At 41.6% G+C, this 27,687-nt stretch overlaps 1 protein-coding gene across 7 annotated transcripts in view; it reads right to left on the reverse strand.

Annotated features, from left to right (window-relative positions):
- ARB2A (ARB2 cotranscriptional regulator A) overlaps nt 1-27,687 on the reverse strand; it is a 663,887-nt gene that overhangs the window by 149,053 nt on the left and 487,147 nt on the right. Inside the window, exon 11 of one of the 7 annotated variants that reach the window (XM_073587617.1) lies at nt 22,727-24,880. The exons of the other annotated variants lie outside the window; for them this stretch is intronic. Coding sequence (XP_073443718.1) covers nt 24,801-24,880 — 80 coding nt within the window. The 3' untranslated portion in view covers nt 22,727-24,800. Of the gene's footprint in view, nt 1-22,726; nt 24,881-27,687 lie in introns of those variants that run through there. 7 annotated transcript variants of the gene reach the window in all.

A 27,687-nucleotide genomic window follows, 5' to 3' on the forward strand; every position in this document is an offset into this window, starting at 1 on the left:
AACGATCCTTTCTGTATGTCCTATGGGTGGCCACTTTCTAAAATGGGGTCTTCTCTGATGAAACAACTAATAAATTGCTAGACTGTTAGTGTTTGAACCATGAAACAATGGACATTAGGCATGTAGTGGCTACATGATTTCTGTGCCCCTTGTACGTGATGGGCAGGACAGTATAACGCAAGTGTTAGTTATAGCTTCTGTGGATGCCGAAACTGAAATTTTTCTTCAGTTACCAGCGGCACAGAGAGAGATTTAAGTCAATCCATTTGAGCATGAACTCTAAAAAGAAGCTGCTATTCCCAGAGTCCCATGCACATCTAAACAGATGGGAATAAAGAACATGACATGTGACCGGTACGCTCCCAGAGAGCAACACCTCAGGGTTGGAGGTCACTGAAGATTTCAACAAATCTCACCAGATATGGCAACAGATTAAGCAAGGGTAGAGATTGCCCTCCAACCCTAACCTGTTAAGACCTTTGAAGTCTTATGACGACCTCTACTCTACTCTTTCATATTAGCTGTTAGTTACACTAATTACTGCCTAATAGTAAGCTGGTGCCAGACACTGTTTCTAAAGACTTCCAGGGATGTAAACCCCGTAATACAGTCACTAGTATGCCAAATTCATTGTGCATAAGACAGACATTCCTATCCCTAAGACATTTTGACATATCTAGTATACAGTTGTGAACTTTACAAACAGGGTAAATTCTTAAAGCGTTCTACAATATTATGGTGAAAAATTACTTGGCTTTACATAGACACACATTTCCAAATGGAACACAAATTCAATAAAATAAGTGATTTAAAAAAAAATGTTATTAAACAGAAGGTGTAAAAACTTTTGTTAACCCCTTAGTGACAGAGCCATTTTACAGCTAAATGACCAGGCCAATTTTTACAATTCTGACCACTGTCATTTTATGAGGTTATAACTCTGGAATGCTTTAACGGATCCCGCTGATTCTGAGATAGTTTTTTCATGACATATTGTACTTCATGTTAGCGGTAAAATTTCTTCGATATGTCTTGTATTTATGAAAAAAATGGAAATATGGCAAAAATTTTGAAAATTTTGCAATTTTAAAACTTTAAACTTGTATGCCCTTAAATCAGAGAGATGTGTCACATAAATTTCTTAATAAATAACATTTCCCACATGTCTACTTTACATCAGCACAATTTTGGAAACAAAATTTTTTTTTGGTTAGGAAGTTATAAGGGTTAAAAGTTGACAAGCAATTTCTCATTTTTACAACAAAATTTACAAAACCATTTTTTTAGGGACCACATCATATTTAAAGTCATTTTGAGGGGTGTACATGACAGAAAATACCCAAAAGTGACACCATTCTAAAAACTAGACCCCTCAAGGTGCTCAAAACCACTTTCAAGAAGTTTATTAACCCTTTACGTGCTTCACAGGAACTAAAGCAATGTGGAAGGAAAAAATTAACATTTAACTTTTTTTTTGCAAAAAATTTACTTCAGAACCAATTTTTTTTATTTTCACAAGTAGTAAAAGAGAAAATAAACCACAAAATTTGTTGTGCAATTTCTCCTGAATACGTCAATACGCATATGTGGGGGTAAACCACTTTTTCAGCGCACGGCAGAGCTCACAAGGGAAGGAGCACGGTTTGACTTTTTCAATGCAGAATTAGCTGCAATTGAGATCGGATGCCATATTGCGTTCGGAGAGCCCCTAATGTTCCTAAACAGTGGAAACACCCAACAAGTGACTCCATTTTGGAAACTAGACCCCTTAAGGAATTTATCTAGATGTGTGGTGAGCACTTTGAACCTTCAAGTGCTTCACAGAAGTTTATAACAGAGCCGTGAAAATAAAAAATCATTTTTTTTTCCACAAAAATGATCTTTTCACCCCCAAATTTTTATTTTTACAAGGGTAACAGGAGAAATCATACCCCCAAAGTTGTTGTGCAATTTGTCCTGAGTACGCTGATACCCTATATGTGGGGGTAAACCACTGTTTGGGCGCACGGCAGAGCTCAGAAGGGAAGTAGTACCGTTTGACTTTTTCAAAGCAGAATTGGCTGGAATTGAGATTGGACGCCATGTTGCTTTTGGAGAGCCCCTGATGTGCCTAAACAGTGAAAAAAACAACAACAAGTGACACCATTTTGGAAACTAGACCCCTGAAGGAACTTATCTAGGTGTGTGGTGAGCACTTTGAACCCCCAAGTGCTTCACAGAAGTTTATAACGCAGAGCAGTGAAAATAAAAAATCATTTTTTGTAACGTTCCGGGGATGGACTACGTCCGAGAGTGGACCCTCTGGGTCGCGGATCTGGAGCCCCTGGGTCGAGCGCGCCAGGTGATGACCGACCCCTATACAGGGATCGTTAGGGGCAAAACCGCAGAGGACAGAACCGCGACAGCCGGTACCAGGAGGGACGGCTCAAGGACAAGAAACCAGAAGGCGGCTAGGTCACAGGACAGAGACAGGAGTGCCCGAGTAGGTTATAGGAAACGGGGAACACCCAGGCGGCAGAGGCTAGTGGGGAGAGCAGGAATAGCCACGGGGGCAGGAGGTATGCAAACGAGGGAGACGCCAGGGGAGGCAAGGGTGGCGATAGGCTGGAGGAGAGGGAAAACAGGGGAGCAGGAGAACGAGGGAGGAAGGCGGGACAACACGGGAGCTGACAGGAGGAAGCAGGAGAAATAACAAGAGTAACTTATAGAGGCTAGAGCGGCCAGGAAGACATGGATTTAGCACAAAAATCCTCAGGCATCCTCTCAACAGAGAGGACGCCTGAAATACCTTAGGGACCGGAAGGAAGAGGACAAGCGCCGCCCTCAATGCCGCCCACCGCCAGCTGAAGAGGAAGCGCTGGCGCGCGCCCGCGGCCTAAGGAAGGGGCGCAGGAGCGCCGCAGTGCTGGAGGCAGGACGGGAGTGCGTGCTGCGGCGGAGACGCCGGTAAGGGGAGGTGGTGGCAGGCGCCGCTGCAGAAGACGCGGCCGCCGATGTTACACTTTTAGCCCGCTAGGTTTTATTTTATCAAGGGTAACAGGAGAAATTGGACCACAAAAGTTGTTGTGCAATTTGTCCTGAGTACGATGATACCCCATATGTGGGGGGGAACCACTGTTTGGGCGCATGGGAGAGCTCGAAAGGGAAGGAACGCCATTTTGGAATGCAGACTTTGATGGAATGGTCTGCGGATATCATGTTGCGTTTGCAGAGCCACTGATGTGCCTAACAGTATAAACCCCCCACAAGTGACCCCATTTTGGAAACTAGACCCCTGAAGGAGCTTATCTAGATATGTGGTGAGCACTTTGAACCCCCAAGTGCTTCACAGAAGTTTATAAATGCAGAGCCATGAAAATGAAAAATCTTTTTTTTTTCCTCAAAAATGATTTTTTAGCCCGCTATTTTTTATTTTCCTAAGGGTAACAGGAGAAATTGGACCACAAATGTTGTTGTGCAATTTGTCCTGAGTACACTGAAACCCCATATGTGGGGGGGAAAATCACTGTTTGGGCGCATGGGAGAGCTCGGAAGGGAAGGAGCACCATTTTGGAATGCAGACTTTGATGGAATTTTCTGTGGGCGTCATGTTGCATTTGCAGAGCCCCTGATGTGCCTAAACAGTATAAACCCCCCACAAGTGACATTTTGGAAACTAGACCCCCCAAGGAGCTGATCTAGATGTGTCGTAAGCACTTTGAACCCCCAAGTGCTTCACAGTAGTTTATAACGCGGAACCGCAAAAATAAAGTTTTTTTTTTCACAAAAGTGATTTTTTTAGCCCCCAATTTTTTATTTTCCCAAGGGTAACCGGAGAAATTTGACCCCCAAAGTTGGTAAATAGTGGAAACCCCTCAATTCTTGCTCCAACCCTAACCCCAACACACCCCTAACCCTAATCCCAACGCTAACCCTAATCCCAACCCTAATCCTAATTCTAACCCTAATTCGCCCTAACCCTCATTCTAACCCTAGCCCTAACCCTAATTCCAACCCTAATTCTAACCCTAACCCTAATGGAAAAATGAAAAAAAAAATATTTTCTTTATTTCATTATGTTTGCCTATCTAAGGGGGTGATAAACGGGGGGGGGGGGCTATTTACTATTTTTTTTTAATTTGATCACTATGATAGTTTATCATAGTGATCAAAATGAATGAATGGAATTGGCCAGCCGGAGCCTGCAGATTCCCGGCGGGCGCACTGCGCATGCTTCCGCCATTTTCTCCGGATTCAAGATTGCCGCGCCCACCGGAGGAAGCCGCAGGGACCCAGGACCACCGGGAGGGGACAGAGGATCACCGGGAGGTACAGCGGGGGATCGGGGACCTTATTTCCCTCTCCTCTGATGTGCGATCACATCAGAGGAAAGAAAAAATTAAATGCAAAATCGCGGCTTTTTTTTTTTTGTGGTTGCCATAGGGTTAACCATAGGGTTAATAACGGCGATCGCAAAAGCAGGGTCAGTAAAAACGGGTCTCGGCTACCCCCTGCAGCTGAGACCCCGGAGAAAATCGAACACTGGGGGGGCGCTATTTACTTACTCCACAACGCCGTGAATTAGCGGCGCTGTGGTTTAAGTACCCTTAATTACAGCCGTTAAAAGGCGTATCGGCGGTCTTTAAGGGGTTAATGGTTTGAGGGTTAAGATTAAAGTGTAGTTGTCAATTCAGGTAAATTTTTAGTATAAATTTTGTGTGTACATGAAGACTACCTCCATTGTTGGCCTTTATATGACAGGTATCATGCATTGTTCACCAGTTTGTCCCTCTAAAGTTATTTCAAATGTCCAGTTGTCTCTGAGCTTGTGGGTGGAGACTAGCTGCACACATTCTGAAGCAGGAGCAGCAACAAGGAGGAAAATAATAATAATAATAATAATAATAAGTCACAGGCTAGAAAAAGAATGAAGAGACACAACAGTAACAACTAAGAGCAAAAAAATCTTGTTAAAGATTAGCTTAAAGGATGCATGGAAAAAGATTGGCGTTTTAACTAACAGAACATACGACAGGCATTAGAGAGACTTGTAAATGCATTATTAGATTGGTAAGTTTCAACTGAAGCCCCCTCTCTCCCTCCAACTGGTCACAATATAAAATATCACATGGTACAGATCACTTGTGATTTTTTTTTTTTTGAAGCATTGAAGATAATCACCTTATGTGAAAACATTACTTTTTTGGGGGACTTTCAAACTGTTAAGGCCCCGTCACATACAGTGATCTCGCTAGCGAGATCGCTGTGTGTGACGGGGATCAGCGACCGGCCCCCCAGTCGGTTATCGCTGATCGTGCTCGATCGGTCTGGGCCATTTTTCGATCGCTGGTCTCCTGCTGGCCAGCACGCATCGCTGCGTGTGGCAGCGAGAGACCAGCGATCAGCGACCCTGGTTCCTAATGTAAACATCGGGTATCCAGGAGCCGCGGCTCCTGGATACCCGATGTTTACATTAGAAACCAGCGTCGTTGGTCCTGATCGCTGGTGAGCTGTCCCAGCGATCCCATCATGTCGGATCGTTGGTGGGATCGCTGGGACATCATTATGTGTAACGGGGCCTTTAGTTGAGTAAGGGTATTTTTACATGGACAGACTGCTGGTACTGAACAACCGTTGACAGGTAAAACTCTACTGATCGGCGGTTGTTTAGTAACCTGTTGACACTGACAGACCAAAGTAAACAATGTGCACTGTAATTGCTCAGTACACATATGCTGGCATAGTTCTTGGAACTGTGAATCCTGTTTGTATAGGATGATGCGCTGCCGAGAACGATGATCTTTTATTTTTGGCAAAACATTATTTCACCCCAATGAATGAGCAGTTTGCCTGTTCATCGGCAGCCTGTTTACACTGAAAGATAATCATTAACGAGCATTCCAAGGAATGCCGAGTCACGATCATCTATCAGTGTAAATGCGAGTCAACACTAGTATGTTTTTTTCCCCAGAAAAATCTCCATTTTCTTTAATGTAGGCAGCATTTGATATCCTGATATGTGGGATTTTTCTGAGCACAGTCGTAACACGTGTCATGTTCTATATAGATCCATGATACATCACGCACCATGCACACTAGATAATGCCGACATTCAGTTATAAAATATCTGCTGCAATACTTGTCAGACCTGACGTGGAGCTGAAATAGAGACTATAGAGCTGCTGGTCTACTCTATTATCACCGATTTATCAACATTAATATTAATACCAGGCTAGCACTGTCGAGAAATGGTTTGTATAGAGCATCTTTAATGGTAAAACACCATCTGCCATGATACAGTAAATCAGTGGCTAACGCTTAGCTTTAAGACACCTATTAAATCAGGCACGGAAGAAAAGAGGACAGATATTTAGAGCAAAGGAGTTATTTTGGAATAAATCTTTCCACGACTATGAAACCTGCTGCAGTCTTCCTCCACATATAGACAGAAGATGACCTGCAGGTTTGAGAAGTAGATTCACCTTGGAAAGTTTTAACCACCAATTAGGAATTTCATGAATTTAAAATTGAATTATTGTGAAAAATGAAGAGGAATAAGAATATGGATGTGGAGCATCACTACTAAAGCTTCAATCTGTAACTACAGGAGCATTACCATTTTCTTCACATTGAGCATTTTTCCCTTGACCCTCTTTGTAATAGATAAAAGATATTATCTGACATGGCCACACCTGACATCTGTATTCACTAAACTGATTTATATATTTCCCCAATCAACATTTTCTAAAATTCAGTTTCTGCAAATCCAGCAAAATCGCAGCCATTTGCTGGATCTTTTTATAGGGATAGGAATGGGTTAAAAAACAAAACATTATACTCAACTGACCTTCCACCACAACTCCCCACTCGCTCTGGATCAATCTTTGGTCCTGATCTTCTAGTGCCAAGCCTCACATGGTTACATGGGATGAGGTGCACATTAATAATGCGTGTCAGGCGCCAATGTGAAGCCAAACCAATGCTGGAAGACCCAGACTGAAGACCAAACTAGATCAGCGAAGGTCAAACAGATGAGGGGAAGGCCCAGGAAAGGCAAGTATTGTATGTAATTTGTGATCCCTTCTTGGCATTCAGTTTATTATGCTTTTGGAGTGGGGTAGATTTCAAAGCATAATAAACATTTTTGGGGGGGCACATTTGAGCAGGATTGAATTGAAACTCCTGGCCAATTGGAGCGAATATGCTGGAAACAAATTTTGGAAGATTTGCTGATCTAGTCAGAACCTTAGTCACTACCCAGTTCAATTCCATTAATTCTCAATACTCACATTTTTTAGGGTAATAAACATTTCTTTAGACTGGGCTATTGTCCTACCTCACTTTTTTAATTATTCCCGTTTAGCAGATACAACATTTTCTACAAAATAAGGACTCTCATAGCATTTGTTCACACACCCTCCTTGCATTTAACCCCTTCCTGACATGTGCTGACTATGTACGACGCTGCAGGAGGTGTGACCCTGCAAATCGACATACATATACTTCTTCACGGTAGCGCGTGCTCACGCTGAACGCTGCAGTGATCAAATGTGGGTGTTAGCTCTACATGAGAGCCGACACCCTGCATCACCGATAGCTGGCGGTGAACCCCTGTGATGATGCTGTGGACATTGCACAGCATTAGAACAGTGCATTGCAGAGGAAAGGAGGGAGCTTTCTGCTCCCATAGGCACAACATAATTGCGATAGCATTGTGCCGATGGTCTACATGGAGCGATCAGGATAGGGAAAGTTGATGTCCCATCCTGAGACAATGTAAAATAGTTAAAAAAAAGTTATTAAAATGCAAAAATATTTAAAAAAAAAAAAATCACAAAATGAAGAACAAAGCAATGAAAAAATATTAATCTAATAAATACATTATGTAAAAACAAAAATAAAAACAAATAAAGTATACATTTAGAATCATAGAGTTGGAAGGGACCTCCTGGGTCATCTTGTCCAACCCCCTGCTCAAAGCAAGATTAGCTAAATCATCCCAGATGTCTGTCCAGCCTCTGTTTAAAGATTTCCATTGAAGGAGAACTCACCACCTCTTGTGGCAGCCTGTTCCACTCATTGATCACTCTGTCAAAATTTTTTTTTCTTATATCTAATCTGTGTCTCCTCCCATTCAGTTTCATCCCATTGCTTCTAGTCTTTCCTTGTGCAAATGAGAATAAAGATGATCCTTCTACAATGTGACAGCCCTTCAGATATTTGTAGACAGCTATTAAGTCTCCTCTCAGTCTTCTCTTCTGCAAGCTAAACATTCCCAAATCCTGCAACCTTTCCTCATAAGACAGGGTTTGCAGACCGGTCACCATTCTCGTCGCTCTTTTCTGAACTTGCTCCAGTTTGTTGATGTCTTTTTTAAAATGTGGCGCCCATTTCTTCATATCTCATCCGAAATGATCTGACCTATAAAACTAGTTAACCCCTTCAGTGAGCACCATAAAAAAAGGCAAGAAAACTATGATTTATCATCAAATTGCTGAACAAAAAGTGGAATAAACAATCAAAAAGAATATGAATAAAAATGGTATCTCTGAAAAACTCATCTTGTCCCACAATAGCTCTCAAAATACCGCATATACTCAAGTATAAGCCGAGGCACCTAATTTTGCCACGGAAAACTGGGTAAGCTTATTGACTTGAGTATAAGCCGGGTATGCATTGTCTCCTCATCCCTGTCCTGGTATGTATGGCTCCCCATCGCTGTCCTGGTACGCGTGGCTCCCCCCGTCGCTGTCCTGGTATGCGCGGCTCCCCCGTCGCTGTCCTCATATGCGTGGCCCCCCATCGTTGTCCTGGTATATGTGGCTCCCCCCCTCCCGTTCTTGTATACATGCTTCCTATTACAAAAAAAAAATCCTACTCACCCTCCAGTGTAACCTCGTAGCACCTCGTTCCGGCTTCCAGCAGCTCTTCCTGTTCTAAGCAATCACATGGCACTGCTTATTAAGGTAATGAATTTTCCCTCCACGCCTATGGGAGTGGAGACGCATGCATATTCATTACCTTAATGAACGGTGCCACGTGATTGCTCAGTACAGGAAGTGCTGCCGGAAGCCGGCACCAACGACATGCTGCGAGGGCGTCAGGACCAACAAGATGCAGGGCACGCTGGAGGGTGAGTATGATTTCTTCTGGAAGCCGGCGGCTGCAGCGGTCAATGTGCGCTATAAGAGAAATTAATATTCATTTCTCTTTAGCAGCGGGCACAGTTACAGCCGCCAGCTCCTGCCTCCGGTGACCTGCTGCTCCCCCTCCCCCGCTGGGCCTCTGGAACAACTGACTCGTGTATAAGCCTATGGGGGCGTTTTCAGCACAAAAAATGTGCTGAAAAACTCGGCTTATACACGAGTATATACGGTAATGTGATGCAAAAATTATCATTTTTTCTACAAAATAGTTTTCATTGTGTAAAAGTGCCAAACCATAAAACGACTATATAAATGTTGTATCGCTGTAATCGCACTGGGCTGAAGAATAAGCTGCCCTATCAATTTTATCACACTCGTAATGGCATAAGAAAAATCTTGAATTGCTGTTTTTTTGTTTATTCTGCCTCTCAAAAATCAGAATAGAAAGCGATCAAAAAAGTTATGTGCCAGAAAATTGTACCAATAAAAACATCAACTTGTCCCGCAAAAAACATGTTATCATATGACTGTTGGCAGATACCAAGTTTTTGCTATAAAAAGTTTATTTTAGTGTGTGACAGCAGCAAAACATAAACAATATAATCTGGTATCGCTGTAATTACACTGACCTGAAGAACAAAGTCATCTAATCCTTTATATCACACGAGGAACGGCATAAAAAAATTAATCAAACCAATTCTTCACCTTCTGTTGATTTTTTCATTCTGCCTCCCTAAAATAGCAATAAGGCTCGGCTCACATTTATCCTGCACTCTACGCTGAGTGCTTACACTGGGGTTTCCGTGTAAATCTATGAAATAAGTGATTCAGACGGAATTCCCGACGGAAGTTTCCCTATAATGAGGTAAGCGGAGCAACTAAGGGTGCCCTTTGACCTGTGAGCCGGCGGTGTCCGTCTTTTTAGGCATGCATTAAAAGGCAATCCACCACAGTTTTATGCACTTCTGAAAAGAAGGATCATGCTGAACAGAGGCCAGATGGAGTCCAGAGTATTTCTGCTGCCTCATTTTAGTGAGTGGCTCCCACAGGAGTTTCAACTGATTGACGTCATTCCGAGAGATTTAGATGGAAACCCCGACATAAGTGCTCAGTATAGAGCGCTGGATAAATGTAATCCCAAAGGTTATGTAAAATGCTCCCAATAAATGCTTCAACTACACAATAAAAGCAAGTCAGGCCCGCCGTCTGTTAACAGAAATATAGGAGGCTTCCCCGTTACTGTTACTTGTAGTACCCCTAAAAGAAGTTCAACAAATTCTGCATTCCCAAATCCAAATGCCCCTCTCCCCTCTGAGACCCACAGTGTACCTAAACCACATTTATAGTCCACGTTTGGAATTTCTGCAGTAATGACAGCCCGCCTAATTTACAAGTGCATATCTCCAGAACTATAAGCTGGGCACTAAAACGCACTAGTGACTACAACGTACTGGGCACTACAATACCAGTTTGCAATTTTCACTCAGCAACATCCACTACTACTTGTTTCTGGAAAACATACAGAGTCCAAATCGTCACTACACCTGTAGATAAATTCCCAAAATGGTATAATTTCCAAAATGGTGTCACATAAGGGGGATTCTGCTCTACTAGCACTTAGTGGCTCTGTATATGGAGTCCGCAAATTGGGCTCCAGGAGGCAAATAATGCTCCGTCCCTCCCAAGTCATGCCATGTGGCTAAGCAGTACTGTACAGCCACATATGGGGTATTTCTACATTCAGCAGAAATTGTGGGACAAATTTTGGTGCAATTTTTACCCATTGTGAAAATCTGGGGATAATGCAAAATTTTGCTGGTAAAAATGTAATTATTTTTTCTTCACTGCCCAATGGTATAAAATTCTGTGACACCTGTGGTGTCAATATGATCACTGCACCCATACATAAAATTATTGACAGGTGTAGTTTGTAAAATGGGGGCACTTATGGGGGGGTTCTGCTGTTCTGGCACCTCAGGGGCTCTACCACTGACATGGCAACCTCAAATCAGTCCAGCAAAATTTGAACCCCAATATGGTGCTTCTTCCCTTCTGAGAGTTGCACTGAGCCTCAAAAGGAGAAAATGCACAACAAATTTTAGGGTCCATTTTATCCTTGTAAAAATTGGGGAGGAAAAAACATTTTTGTGAGAAAAATATTTTTTTTTCATTTTCACAGATAGTCATTGTAAAATTCTGTGAATTCAAGGTGCTCACCACACATCTAAATTCCTTCAGAGTTCTATTTTCAAAAATAGGGTCACTTGTAGGGGGGGGTTTCCACTGTTTAGGCACACCAGCAACTCTCCAAACGCAACATGGCATCCGCTAATGATTGCAGCAAATTTTGCATTCAAAAATTCATATGGCGCTTCTTCTCTTCCGAACCCTGCTCTACACTAAAACAGTCGTTTTCCTTCAAATATTGGGTACTCAAGAGAAATTTCACTACAAATTTTATGGTGCACTTTGTCCCGTCACCCTTGTGAAAATCAAATAATTTGGATCTAAAGTAAGATTTTTGTGAAAAACCGATAAATGTTCATTTTTTTCCATCCACGTTGCTTTAGTTTTTGTGAAGAACCTAAAGGGGTAATAAACTTCTTGAAAGTTGTTTAGAGCACTTTGAGGGGTGCAGATTTTAGAATGGTGTCATAGAATCATAGAATGGTAGAGATGGAAGGGACCTCCTGGGTCATCTGGTCCATCCCCCTGCTCAAAGCAGGATTCACTAAATCATCCCAGACAGATGTCTGTCCACCCTCTTTTTAAAGACTTCCATGGAAGGAGACCTCACCATCTCTCGTGGTAGCCTGTTCCACTCATTGATCACTCTGTCAAAAAGCTTTTTTCTAATATCTAATCTGTGTCTCCTCCCATTCAGTATGATCCCACTGCTTCTAGTCTTTCCTTGTGCAAATGAGAATAAAGATGATGCTTCTACAATGTGACAGCCCTTGAGATATTTGTAGACGGCTATTAAGTCTCTTCTCAGTCTTCTTTTTTGCAAGCTAAACATTCCAAAATCCTGTAACTGTTCCTCATAAGACAAGGTTTGCAGACTGGTCACCATTCTGGTCGCTCTTCTCTGAACTTGCTCCAGTTTGTTGATGTCTTAAAAAGGTGGTGCCCAAAACAGGATACAATATTCCAGATGAGCTCTGGCCAAAGAGGAGTAGAGGGCAATAATGAATGCACGTGAGCTAGACTGTATACTTCTGTTAATACATCCCAAAATTTTCATTTGCCTTTTTTGCTGCTGCATCACACTGTTGACTCATGTTTAGTTTATGATCTATTAGTATACCCACTATATGTATATGTCACTTTTGGGTATTTTCTGTCATACAGACCTCTCAAAGTCACTTCAAATATGATCTGTTCCTTTAAAAAAATGGTTTTAAAAAATTTTGTTGTAAAAATGAGAAATCGCTGGTAAACTTTTAACTCTTCTAATTTCCTAACAAAAAAATTATGTTTCAAAAATTGTGCTGATGTAAAGTAGACATGTGGGAAATGTTATTAACTGTTTTGTGTGGAATAACTCTCTGATTTAAGGGCATAAAAATAAAAAAATAGAAAATTGCTAAATTTTCGCCAAAATTACATACTGATGAAATTTTACCACTATCATGAAGTACAATATGTCATGAACAAACTCAGAATCAGTGGGATTTTCCATTTCTAAACTATCCTGATATCACATTTTGGCCATCTTAAAAACTGCAGACATGTTGCCAAGTCAAACCTTCAGGATGAATTTTAAGAACCCACTATTATTTAGAATCACTAATCATGTGAGTGCCCTTCAGTGCTTTCTACTTTACAGTAGGGTCCTTGACACTCACTGTACAGGGCAAATTCAACTGAATTGAGTGGCTGCCAGTCCTTGCACACTAGGGCACCAATTTGTAGGAAAAACTTGGAAGGAAAACATTACTATCCAAGAGTACCTGCTCCTTCATTCTAAAGCCCCCGTCACACAGCAATCTCGCTAGCGAGATCGCTGCTGAGTCACAAGTTTTGTGACGCAACAGCGATCTCACCAGCGAGATCGCTGTGTGTGACACTTACCAGCAACCGGCCCCCCTGCCGGGTATCGCTGATCGTCCTGGAATGGCCAGGACATTTTTTTGATCGCTGGTCTCTCATTGGCCAGCACGCATCGCTACGTGTGGCAGGCGGGAGACCAGCAATCAGCGAGCTGGCGCTTAGAAACCCAATGTGTACCTTAGTTACCAGCGCGCTGATGCAGGGAGCTGGTAACCAAGGTACACATCGGGTTTCTAAGTGCCGCGCACCGCTTAGAAACCCCATGTGTACCTTGGTTACCAGCTCCCTGCACCAGCGCGCTGGTAACTAAGGTACACCGTGGGTAACTAAGCGGTGTGCGTCGCTTGTCACCCACGTGTCGCTGATCGCTGGAGAAGCTGCCTGTTTGGCAGCTCACCAAAGATCAAGTAGCGACACACCAGCGATCCTGACAAGGTCATATCGCTGTCGGGATCGCTGGTGCGTCGCTATGTGTGACAGGGCCATAAGGATCAGTCTTTCCTCCATCAATTATGAAATGTCAATACAATGTCATTATTTTCCAAATTTATATATTAACACCCCTTCATGACCAGAGCTTTTTTCGGTTTTCCACTTTAGTTTTTCACGCCCCTTCTTTCCAGAGCCATAACTTTTCTATTTTTCCATCAATATGGCCTTGTTTTTTGCGGGACGAGTTGTACTTTTGAATGATATAATTGGTTTTACCGTGTCGTGTAACAGGAAACATGAAAAAAATTCCAAGTGCGGTGAATTTGCAAGAAAAAGTGCAATCCCACACTTGTTTTTTGTTTTGCTTTTTTGCTAGGTTCACTAAATGCTAAAACTGGCCTGCCATTATGATTCTCCAGGTCATTACGAGTTCATAGACACCAAACATATCTAAGTTCTTTTATATCTAAGTGGTGAAAAAAAATCCAAAGTTTGCTTAAAAAAAAAAAAAATTGCGCCATTCTCCGAGACCCGTAGCGTCTCCATTTTTCATGATCTTTGCTTGGGTGATGGTTTATTTTTTGCGTGCCGAGCTGACATTTTTAATGATGCTATTTTTGTGCAGATATGATCTTTGGATCGCCTGTTATTGCATTTTAATGCAATGTCGCTGTGACCAAAAAAACTTAATTCTGGCGTTTTGATTTTTTTCTCGCTACACCGTTTAACGATCAGGTTAATCCTTTTTTTATTGATAGATTGGGCGATTCTGAACACGGCTATTGCAGGCACATGTCAGCTGTTCAAAACAGCTGACTTGTCCCGGCTTTGAGGTGGACTCACCGCCGGAGCCCACATCAAAGCGGGGGATACTGCCATCGGACGTACTATACGTCTGATGGCAGTAAGGGATTAAAAATACACCTGTAATGGGACTCTGTCAGCACAGGATGACTGTCCAAGCCAAGTCCCGCCGCTTGGTGCTTCACGGCAGGGGTAATCATTTAACTACACCTTCCCAACTGCTTCTTTTCCCTCAATCTCCATTCACCTCTTCTTTGTTTGACAGCTCTGGCTTCATAGAGCTAGAGAAGGGTTGAGATACTGTAGATGGAAAACAAGCAGGTGGGAAGGTGTAGTTAATCGCCTGACCCCGCCGTGAAGCACCGAGCAACTGTACTTGGTTTGAACAGTCAATCTGTGCTGACAGTCACCCTTTAATATATCATAAATGTGTGTAGTGGAAAATTCCCCAGGTGCAAATCAAGAGAAACACTTCATCCACATGACATCAGAATTCCTAACCTATGTGGCATTGATCTATAATATAGCATCTTTGGAACTCTGTGGGCACATACTGTCCATCCACGAGCACGATGCAATTAACTATATATCTAAACAAATATACTTATTCTAAATTGTCTACATATTACACGACAGATCACAAGGGAGTCGGAAAAAGACACATCCATCTTCATAGACTCTCAAGGCAAAGACAAGGTGCGCAAAGCAGACTCAAGCACGTACGCCAGGTGAAGAAGCAGCAGCCCTAGATGTTCACAGAGAGGCGCCTCTAGTGGTAATGTGAGCAGAGAAGGCTTTCAGCCCCTGAGTTCTGCTTTGGAGGTTGCCATGTACAGTGGGGAAAAAAAGTATTTAGTCAGTCAGCAATAGTGCAAGTTCCACCACTTAAAAAGATGAGAGGCGTCTGTAATTTACATCATAGGTAGACCTCAACTATGGGAGACAAACTGAGAAAAAAAAATCCAGAAAATCACATTGTCTGGTTTTTTTTCATTTTATTTGCATATTATGGTGGAAAATAAGTATTTGGTCAGAAACAAGCAATCAAGATTTCTGGCTCTCACAGACCTGTAACTTCTTCTTTAAGAGTCTCCTCTTTCCTCCACTCATTACCTGTAGTAATGGCACCTGTTTAAACTTGTTATCAGTATAAAAAGACACCTGTGCACACCCTCAAACAGTCTGACTCCAAACTCCACTATGGTGAAGACCAAAGAGCTGTCAAAGGACACCAGAAACAAAATTGTAGCCCTGCACCAGGCTGGGAAGACTGAATCTGCAATAGCCAACCAGCTTGGAGTGAAGAAATCAACTGTGGGAGCAATAATTAGAAAATGGAAGACATACAAGACCACTGATAATCTCCCTCGATCTGGTGCTCCACGCAAAATCCCACCCCGTGGGGTCAGAATGATCACAAGAACGGTGAGCAAAAATCCCAGAACCACGCGGGAGGGGACCTAGTGAATGAACTGCAGAGAGCTGGGACCAATGTAACAAGGCCTACCATAAGTAACACACTACGCCACCATGGACTCAGATCCTGCAGTGCCAGACGTGTCCCACTGCTTAAGCCTGTACATGTCCGTGCCCGTCTGAAGTTTGCTAGAGAGCATTTGGATGATCCAGAGGAGTTTTGGGAGAATGTCCTATGGTCTGATGAAACCAAACTGGAACTGTTTGGTAGAAACACAACTTGTCGTGTTTGGAGGAAAAAGAATACTGAGTTGCATCCATCAAACACCATACCTACTGTAAAGCATGGTGGTGGAAACATCATGCTTTGGGGCTGTTTCTCTGCAAAGGGGCCAGGACGACTGATCCGGGTACATGAAAGAATGAATGGGGCCATGTATCGTGAAATTTTGAGTGCAAACCTCCTTCCATCAGCAAGGGCATTGAAGATGAAACGTGGCTGGGTCTTTCAACATGACAATGATCCAAAGCACACCGCCAGGGCAACGAAGGAGTGGCTTCGTAAGAAGCATTTCAAGGTCCTGGAGTGGCCTAGCCAGTCTCCAGATCTCAACCCTATAGAAAACCTTTGGAGGGAGTTGAAAGTCCGTGTTGCCAAGCGAAAAGCCAAAAACATCACTGCTCTAGAGGAGATCTGCATGGATGAATGGGCCAACATACCAACAACAGTGTGTGGCAACCTTGTGAAGACTTACAGAAAACGTTTGACCTCTGTCATTGCCAACAAAGGATATATCACAAAGTATTGAGATGAAATTTTGTTTCTGACCAAATACTTATTTTCCACCATAATATGCAAATAAAATGAAAAAAAAAACAGACAATGTGATTTTCTGGATTTTTTTTTCTCAGTTTGTCTCCCATAGTTGAGGTCTACCTATGATGTAAATTACAGACGCCTCTCATCTTTTTAATTGGTGGAACTTGCACTATTGCTGACTGACTAAATACTTTTTTTCCCCACTGTATATAATCTGTACATCGGAGTGTCACACATTGGTATTGTGGAGGCTTTCCCCCGTAGAAGTACAGCTGTGATGATGTCGTAGTGAGAGGCGCACACAGGGGTATATAAAGATCAGCTCTAGTATCTTCATACAGCACGAAGCACAGGCGACAGCGGCAGAAGACAGTACATCACAGATAATAGAATCTTTCCTGATGATTTATTTGTGGTTAACACTGTAAATGGATATGATCACAAGCGATTCTCCAAACCACATATTACAATACTCTAACCTCAACTGCTGCCTCACGTGCCATAGATCATTCAATTCCCTGACACAGAATTGTAATGTAAGCAGCACATGTGCCTTGCCGTCAAAATCTAGAATGCTTACAGAAATAGAGCTAAGATCTAGATGGGATTTCTTGTAAATGGGTTGTGCGTATAAACAGCCCAGTTATAAATCACTATGTTACTCCACTATTTCATTATTTTATTTTGCTTATTCCACAGTGCTTAACAAACATCATTACAATCTAATTCCCTATCAGAATGTTTTGCAGTGTCGGAGGAAATCAGAGAACCCAGAGGAAACCCACGCAAATACAGGGAGGACATGCAAATTCCTTGCAAATGTCGTCCTTGGTCAGAACTGGACCCAAGACCCCAGGGCCACAAAGAGTACTAGCCCCAGAGACACCATGCTACCCACTATATGGGTTATCTTACTACCTACGAGATGATGTATTGCAGTATGTCACCATTTTATTATATATAAGTCATACCAGTAAAATCAGTTATTTAATTACAAACCAGGGAAAGTCTGAAGTAGTTTAACAACTAAAAAACTAAGTTACACTAAACTACAGTGCTCAGGTAGGCATTAGGGAATGTTCAGACAATGTGGTTTGGTTCAAACAAATGCAGTCTTAGTGCTTTCATAAAACACTAAGGGATTAAAAACCAAAAACAGCCTCTTCTGGGCACAAAAGTGTCACAGCAAGTAAACAGTTCATTTAGCAAACCCATGTGTCACAGATTACAGACCTTTCTCTTGAAGCAAACTTCATACACAGACGAGGTATGTTCCCACCAGTCGTGGTATCCCCTTCAGCCTGTGCTCCAGCAACTTCCAGATCCAAACAGAAGTGTTCAATTCTGGGCACAGTTCACAATGAACCCGGCTGCAGCTTCCACACGTTCTCTGCAGCTCCAACACACAAACTGCTCAGCTTTTCCTAGCTGACCCATGTAGTTTCCATACAGAGAGAAACCCCAACACGTGTGTCTCAGCTACATCTCACATTTTGCCTGGTCACTCACCAGCAGCACACTAACATCTGCTTCATCCAGCAGAACTGACACACTTAGTGAACACAAGCTCTAGTTCTAGTAAAAAGCTAGGCAAGTGCATCTAATCCAATCCTGCAGAGGTATGACTTAACCTTGTCCTACCTGGCTCTGCTACATGTAGTATAGGGATAAAGAAAAGCCAATTTATTATATATGGTACAGATTGTATGGAACCTAAAGAAGGTGAAGGATGATTCAACACTGTGCCTGTCCCAGGTATAGGGGTAAGGTTGGCCAGCTTAGACCTTAGGTGATGTCTTCACATGTCGTCTTCACTACAGGGTTCCACTGCAGTAAGGTGACCAGTGGCAGCACTGACTTTGGCATTAATTAGATTTTAAGCTTTGTCCAAATTTTTTCTTTAAATTATTAGTGGTATTGTATGAAATTACGCATTTCTTCTTCCTTTAACAAATTTTAGTTTCAAGTTAGAAACTGCAGATATGGAGCCTGAGGGGCACATTTATCAAGATATCTCAGCCTGAAGTGTCGTTCTGTTTTTTGTTTTTCACTTCTAGAGCTCCATATTCCTAAAACAATTGAGAAAGAGGTTTACCAGAACTAAAAAACAAAAAACAAAACTTGATTACGGTCCAAAACCAGTGCCACACCTGTCTACAGGTTAGATGCAGTATTGTAGCTTAGTTTCAGGTATGTATTTCTAAACATAGACAACCATCTTAAAAGGGGTTATCTGCTGCCATCCACACCCATTCACTTTTGCATCAGAAGTGATCTGTGCCAAGGATGTAATTACCATACACAACAGCCCAGATGTGTGCATTACCAGCATGTATTGTGCACACGTCCTTGTCTCAGCAGGTGAGGTCCTAAAGACCTCAAAGCATCTAAAATAGAATGGGTGTGGCATCATGGTGTGGGTGTGTCATCATTGTGTGGGTGTGGCATCAATGTATTGGTGTGGCATCACTGTCTGGGTGTGGCTTGTTACACTTTTATTTCCTTAAACATTAATAAATACATTTTATAGTTATGTAACTAAGAAAAAAAGTGAACTACAGCTAAAACAGGTCAGACAGGCCGGAGCTTGGATTGGTTTTACAATGGCATTAGAGACATGTATCATTACTATTGTGAACACTTGATGAGTAAGTCTCATTTATCACTCATAATAATGACAGGTTCTCCACAATAGAGAGTAATGAAATTTTGCAGAATTCTGTCATTAATACGGAACCCTGATATAAGCCACGCCCCTTCAGAGAAGCATAAAAAATTGATTCTGCAATTTGATATAAAATAATATCTAATTTGGAAGAAGTCTTTTGCATCAGGTATTAGGACACCAGTTTTGCAGCCGAGGCAAAAATCTGCACCAGCCTGTGATGGGTTAACAAGAAATGAGTTTATGAATGATCACTGATGTCTCTCTTTCTAAGGAGATGAATTAAGACAATGCAGTGGCATAAAACTTTTCTAGAGATGTCTTGGTCTCCAGAGCACCGGGATAATTGTTGCTATGCAGACAGAGGTGCCACAGGCTGGAAATAGGACCTGCGCAGCACTTCTATTATTAGAGTCAGAAATTAGTAATCTACCTATTCCACATGGACACCCATCAGCCAGTGGGCGCTACCTGTCCCTCTACCACTTGGCTGAAGGAAAAATAAAGAACATTAATTCTATTAGTGAAGGAGAGTAATGAATGGAATCCGTTTCCTCTGATCAAAAGTACCTGCGGTATTTCATACCGGAGCTGTGACAGTTGTGAAGTGATAGTGGGGTATTTAAGGGTTAAAGCTATTTATTATTGCCTAAAACCTAACAATCCTTCGTCATTATATTATTTTCTAGATTGCTAAAAGCACAAAATGACTGATCAAACCAAGCATAGGTGCTTGGTGGACACTTCACCCGGATGAGCAGTTTAATGCACTCTCTCACCTGCTTGGTTTCCAGCTACTGTATCTCTGCCCTCCTATTCCTTTATTGACAGCTTGGGCTTTACAGGAGTCAGAACGATGGTGATGTATTTTAAACGAGGTGCAAAGGGAGCACCGAGCACTTGTGCTTGGTTTGAACAGTCATTTTGTGCTGACAGACTCCCTTGAACACTCTGCAACAACTAGTTAACAAGAAAAATTGCAGATTCTGTAAACAATTTTGAAAAAAAAAAATAGTTGCCATTTTGTTTTAGTGATTGGAGTATGGCTGTGAAATAACTTGGGCCATCAGTTGGACATTTGGTGATTTTGGAAACAGCGAATAATCTTATTGTCATACACTTGTAAGAACATCACCGTGAGCTCTTATGATGGAGTGCGGCAGGAAGGTTACATCAGAATATTGGATAGTGATTGGTACAAGTTCTGTAGAGACATCGGGTCATCAGAGAATGCTGGGAGATTTCAGCACTGAATCTTGAATGCTGCTCTAATAAAACACAACTTGCTAATACATGCTCAATATATGCTGCACGTGTATAAGCCCTGCATTCTGTCATGTTGCTGTGCGCTGTACAGTCATCCAGTGCGATCTACATCTCTATGTCTACGCTGGATTCCTGCTGTCACTGTTCACACCCGTGTGTGGCCTCATCAACATTCATCAGTTATTAACCATTCGCTTCCATCCTCCTGGATAAGTTTTTCAACTAACCTCCCTATATTGTTCAAACATCACAGAACTTACAAGTCAGACATCCAGCTGATCCATGTTACGCCACACGATCCAGCACCGGTAGCTTCTAAAGCCGCCATACATATTAGATGGAGTCGGCCTAACACCCAACTGATAGCCATCTCTCTAGCACACTCAGGAGCGCTATGGTATATGAGACAGCCACCGACTGAAATGCTGACCGGCAGCTTACGTCCAGGAGCACAATGTGATTTGCAGTCTGAAATTTGACATGCCTCATTGATATCTTCAGATAATCAGTTGGCTGGTGCCGAACCTGTCAATAATGATGAGTTTGACTGACATTAGTCTAATGTGTATGGTGGCTTAGGTCTTACAATCTGACATGCACGAGTACCAGGTGATCCCTTACTCCTGAATATTGTAAGACATTAGGAAATTATTTCAAGAGTGTGAGCTTTCTAAGTCATATCAACATCACGAAACAAATCACTGACCTCAGGGAGTCCAGTCAAAGAAAACACTGCGGCAGCCGGCAAAGGCGCTCAATCAGTGAAATCCTAGGTGCATTGCTCCCTGAGAAATACAAATATGCAAATAAAGTCCGTGGAGCCTCATTTAAGAGTCTCAAACATGGGACTTGCCAAATCTTCCTCCAGGGAAGGACCCAGCCAAGGAGTGGCTCCTTTCGGAAACCACCATTACCACCATATTAAGTGGCCCTTTAAGTCAATATCCAGCTCTTTACGAGTTTTCAGATATGAGAAGGGAAATACCAAGGCCAGGTATCCATCCACAGACAGCTGTTTCGGGGTGTTGCCCCTCATCAGTGTGGAGTAGGATTCTGGCTAGGTGGGAGCAATGCCTAGTAGACCAACATCACGAAACAATCACTGACCTCAGGGAGACCAGTCAAAGAAAACACTGCGGCAGCCGGCAAAGGCGCTCAATCAGTGAAATCCTAGGTGCAAATACGAATATGCAAATAAAGTCCGTGGAGCCTCATTTAAGAGTCTCAAACATGGGACTAGCCAGATCTTCCTCCAGGGAATCACAATGTGATTTGCAGTCTGAAATTTGACATGCCTCATTGATATCTTCAGACTATACGCAAATATTACATTACCCTCATTCACAAATTTACCTGCTCTGCTATATAATAAACAAGGTAGTTTGATTAATTAATTATGAGACGCAAACTTGGTTCGTACAACGTGTATTGTCCTACATACTGGTCATATATGGAGGTGAGGGGCCCACCAGGGGATTCACGTATCCTCCCGAGGGCCAGTCCGAGTCTGTATATATCTGTGTGTGTGTGTGTGTATATATATGTGTGTATGGTGTGTGTGAGTGTGTAAGAATGTGTGTATGTGATACATAGTAGACTGTCAATGCAATGAGGACAGGGATTGGATGTTGTGAATTTCTGTACAGCACTGCAGAATATGTTGCCACTATATAATCCACTTGACTCAATATTAAATAATGATACCTTGCTGTAAATTACAAAGTTACTCTCCTGACTATTACTGATGTTTACATATTCTCTAATTAATAGATTATGAAAACCACCATAAAGGCACCTATTTCGGACATGGATCTCTAGTGGATCCCAGGGCCACCTATATGGTCTAGCTCTTAGTACAACTCTCTCTTTATATGAGACTTATACAAAGAAGTTACAATCCACAAATAATTGGATAAATAAATCCCTCATAACATATTAATTATTTGAGCCTAATGGACCACTTAGAGGAAACCCCTGCAGCCTGTGGCGGGGCTAGCACGGATTGGTTTTCGTCTATTAGCCCAGGGACTCTACTAATATCCCTTGTAATTGAAGTACTAATATTTACTATCATTTTTCATGTATGGTTTTATTTGATCACTCCGAACTGTGGCTGCTCTTTTTATCTGGGGTCTCTTAACATAGTTGTTGAAGCTAATTCATTTCCAGCCTCAGTTTGATTGACTCTCCACCACTACCAGCTGCTTGTCTTATTATCTTCCCTTTCATAGACGGATACAATGTACTCCGGAGTGCCGCAGCACATTATAATTATAGACTGCCTGCTATCTCTTGTGTACGCTTTTTTTCTCTTTTTCTCCATGGTGCTTGCTGTGTCCATTATACCATTGTTAGGCTCCGTCACAGTGCTGACCACATGTGGAGGGTTCAGGAACTTCTCTAACCCTTCTGAACAAGCCGAGGGGGGCAATCTTAACACAGACGTAATATCGCATTGGAAAGGGCCCCATCAACACATGCATCTTGTCACCGGCAAACGCCATTTCACACAGAAAAGGATCCCAGTGAAACGTTTCATTCACAGACGCAACTCCACCCCCTAAAGAAAGATATAATTTCAGTTTAAATAACTTCCTTTTGTCTTTTTCTAACCCTCCTCCAGCAACAGCAATCAACAAAATAACTACAATTTTACTCTGAACGAGCCTCGGTCCTTTACAACAGCTGGCGCCCCTTATTTATAGCAAGCTTCTTGCGGCTTTCTCCAAATATCACCAGCACGTCCTCACTGCGAACACAGACTCTTCCTAATGGGAGAGTACCCAAAAAGGTTACGGAACGCCACCCATCAATGGGTTATTAATTTGTTTGTAGGGCGAAAACGTGAAACCAGAGAACGCTATTAACATCAGCTTCACAGATCTGTGTCTAACATGCTGAGAACTAGCGGCTCCCGGCCCACGGTGCATTGATGTACTGTGTGTACTTGCACTACTTTGATTCTGCCAAAGCATTAACAGCGGGCTACCCCGCGCCTGTTTACACGCGGTACCTGCCACCAGTATTACAGCTGGGGAACTGGATTTTCTTGCCTGTAATTTTAGATTTCCCCCTGCTTATTTTTTTATACAGATTAACATCCTGCCAGCATGATAATAAAAGAGCAATCCAATATAACGAAGGGAGGTTTTTAAAGTGTAGTTTTATTAATAAAGTGCTTGTATATCACAAAGACACCGGCTACAGGTTTGAATGGCTTATTAGGGGGATGAGGCTGTGCGGTGACAGCCTTATTGTTACACAGCTTTTAAAGTCTTCCATATCCTAAACCACCGGTAATGAAATGATTAGATAGCTCATCTCAATGCACAAAACTATATTTTTAATGCTACCGTAAGCTAGGGGAGCCAAGCTGCACAATGCAGTGGAGAGATGAAAGCACTTTACCACTGACAGACAAAGTGAGGATACATTTTAATTAATATCATCCAAACAGTGTAAGCCATTTACTAGAAGCCGTGGATAACCTTCATCTACTTGTTGGAGGAGAGCTTACCCCATAGTGCCCCATATCAGGCTCAATCTGTGGGGTGACGATCACATATCACTATCTGGGTACACCGTATAAATGGAAAAAAAAAAAAGGAGTAGTGGGGGAGCAGTAAGCCTTTAATGTGTAACTTATGTGTAACATATAGGTGCCGCAAATAAAGATGTAAATATCATTTACATGTATGCAAGTAGAACACGATCACACAAACATATATAAACCTAGACATAAATATGTACATTCAAATATATACGGTATAAGCTCAAATGTATACACATCGATACATACATATATAATATATAGATGTAAATGTATGCACATATACATATATGGAAATGTACATACATGCATGCATACTGTGAGCCCTCGTGGGCAGGGTCATCATCTCCTCTTCCAGTAAGTAACTTGTATTGTTTCAGCATTATTGTACTTGTTTTTTTATTATGTACCGTTCACCCCTTTAACATATAAAGTGCCATGGAATAAATGGTGCTATAATAAATAATAGCAATATACATGAACACACAAACAATTATATAGACGCATACAGTGTCGGACTGAGGTGCCAAGGGCCCACTTCTAAGCTATATGAAAATGTGACATTATCCTCAATCACAAATTTATCCAACAATGAACTGCGTAGATTGATAAATGAATAAGATGTCACCTTTGTATATAGTGATTCAAGTATATAGCACCAAGTACTGCTCATATAAGAAGGTGGTGGTCTACTCCTACACAGGGGCCCACCGGAGGATTCTCCTCTTCTCCACTGCGCCAGTCCAAGCCTGCACGCATACAAATAGAAACATATATACACAAAAATACATAAATAGACAAATGTAGGCACACACTTTAAATATGAATATTATTTGTCTGATTTTTCTCTTTATAGGTATATTTTTGAGTAAAATGTAAAATGCTCTTTCAGTCTATAAGCTTCTGACAATGTCTCCGCATTTCCAAGCTATACATTTTGTGTTTTATTTTCTGAAAAGGCGAAATGGGTCGAAATTAAAAACAAAAAAACCCAGTGCTTTCATACCTCAAATAATGCAAGGAAAACAAGTTCATAATCATTTAGAAACATCAATACTAATGATTTAACTCAGGAAGAGTTCAGAAATCAATATTTTGTGGAACAACCATGATTTTTAAAAACAGCTTTCATGCGTCTTGACATGCTTTCCACCAGTCTATCACACTGCTTCTGGTGCAAAAATGTAAGCAGTTCTTCTTTGTTTGATGGCTTGTGACTATCCATCTTCCCCTTGATTACATTCCAGAGGTTTTCAATGGGGTTCAGGTCTGGAGAATGGGCTTCCCATGACAGGGTTTTGATGTGGTGGTCTCTTAATTTTTGCCAGAGCCGTATGGCTATGTATATGTACATTATATATATATATATATATATATATATACACACACACATACACACACAGATAGATACTGTAGATATGCGCATGCATCTAAATTTGTGTGTGTGTAATTACATACACACACATATAGATAAATGCATAAGTACAAATATGAGAAAGGCTCACACTCTTTGAGTCGAAACGTCGCAGGAGCCCATATGGGCTAACAAACCACTATATTTTTTTCTAAAAAGGAGTGATGTCTTAATCTTTTTTGTACTATATTGAGGATCGGTCTATGCCTGGAAGGTCTGGCACCCATTTTTCACATACTGCTTGCTAGTGCATACACATATAAATAAATGCATATGTACAAATATGTAGACATAAATATATGCATGCATATAATTATCAGCCACAATACTGAAGCTAAAAAAGAACTTAAAAATAAAGTTTTTCCGAGGTGTATCATTATACATCATGTCATACGATAAAAAGTTTGTTATCCTTACTGATGGTCTCATTGACTACAGTAAGTGCCTTGCAAACTGTATTGAAAGCACTTTCATCCTGCTTAATAGTCCACAATAAAGGATTGTGCAAGGTACTAAATATACACAAAACAATAGCAATAGTAAGCCATACATTTCCATTAAGCTCATAAACATAAAGAACAAAAAAAAAACCACAGAATATTCATATATTTATCTACAGTTATTTAAATATGTTAAATTGCTGTGAAGTGCCACTTCTCCCCTAATATATTAAAATCACGATGCGTGATGTAGACCGTATGGTGTCAATTGTCTAGCGTGCTTTTGCAGATCATCCCATACAAAAAAAAATATTCTAAGCATACCTCCCATATGCACCCTCCCTCCATACAGATCCCATGCTGTTTCTGCCCCACACAATGAACATATGGTGAATATCTTATCATATAGCTCCTCCATTCATACATAAGAAGCTGTCAGACTCTCTATTTCTCCTGCCCGACTGCAGGAGTAAAAGGCTTTTATTTACTCAAGTCCTAAATTCTCAAGAGAGCGATACAGTACAAGGATGAGTGAGGGGCGTCCTGTACCCACCTGGGTTTGGGCATCAAACTGTTGTTTTGCTATAGAAGAAGAAAGGAGTAGGTCTCATACAATAAACGCAAAGATAGAAAATTACTGATCAGATAAAAGAAACTGTAAATGGAAAACAGAACAATACAACTCAGGCGCTGGGGTAAACCTATAAAAGTTATTTCAGATGAGCGCCGTCCTCCCACTGATGTAACAGAATTATTTTTCTAATTACATTTAACACATGCGTGAGATTGTTTTTACTTGATATCATTTCAAGATAATGCAAGCGACTAAACCATGAAAGATGTATTATCTTTCATCTATATTTTAATTAAACACATTGTCTGACATCTCCAGCAAATTACTCTGCATATTTCAATATTTTATGTACCAGTAGTGCGTTAACAAATGAGCCACACGAAAATATATACGGGAAGGCCGTATGCATGCGCTTGTGTGGTCTATACACACACAATTACATTGTTTTAATGGTTTTTAATCATGTATTTAAGAAGCAGGAGAGATGGAATTAGGTTGCGAGTGGTAAAAAAGCCATAGTCAATAAGGAACGAGGCGGACGCCCAACTGTTGTGTCGCTTTTTCAATTCACTCCTATTGCTGTGAAGTAGTAGGCCGTAAGTCATAAGTATCGAAAATTGTAATGGTCGCTTTATGAGTTCTAGGTCAAACAAGTCTCCGTGGCCAGAGACAACACTTATCACTACTGACCCTGTAAGCAATTTTATCTTAAAGGCATTTTATACTTTTTATACCGTGCATTCTTTGTGCTAACGGAGTGTCTTCGGCGAGGTCGAAAAATATGTTCAAGTCCCTGTGGGTGCATGTCTTGTGGCTGTTTGTTAGGCAATCTCTGCATGTCTCGTGGCTGTTTGTTAGGCAATCTCTGCATGTTTCGCAGCTGTTTGTTCGTTTTCTGTTTGTTAGGCAATCCCTGTATATGTTGCAGCTGTCTTACAGGGCGAGACATGCAGGCGTGACACTCGAACATATTATTTGATCACGCCAAAGTCACTGGGTTAGCACACAAGCATGCTCGGATAACACCTTATCCAAGCAAGTTCACTCATCACTAATAAGTTAGCTATAACATTAGAGGAGTAACAAGATAGCACAATAGGGCTCTATCCGGATACCAGTAACTGTCAT

The sequence above is a fragment of the Dendrobates tinctorius genome, unplaced genomic scaffold (assembly GCF_039654945.1).
Source record: "Dendrobates tinctorius isolate UK_male_01 unplaced genomic scaffold, ASM3965494v1 ptg000003l, whole genome shotgun sequence".
NCBI classification, from domain to species: domain Eukaryota; kingdom Metazoa; phylum Chordata; class Amphibia; order Anura; family Dendrobatidae; genus Dendrobates; species Dendrobates tinctorius.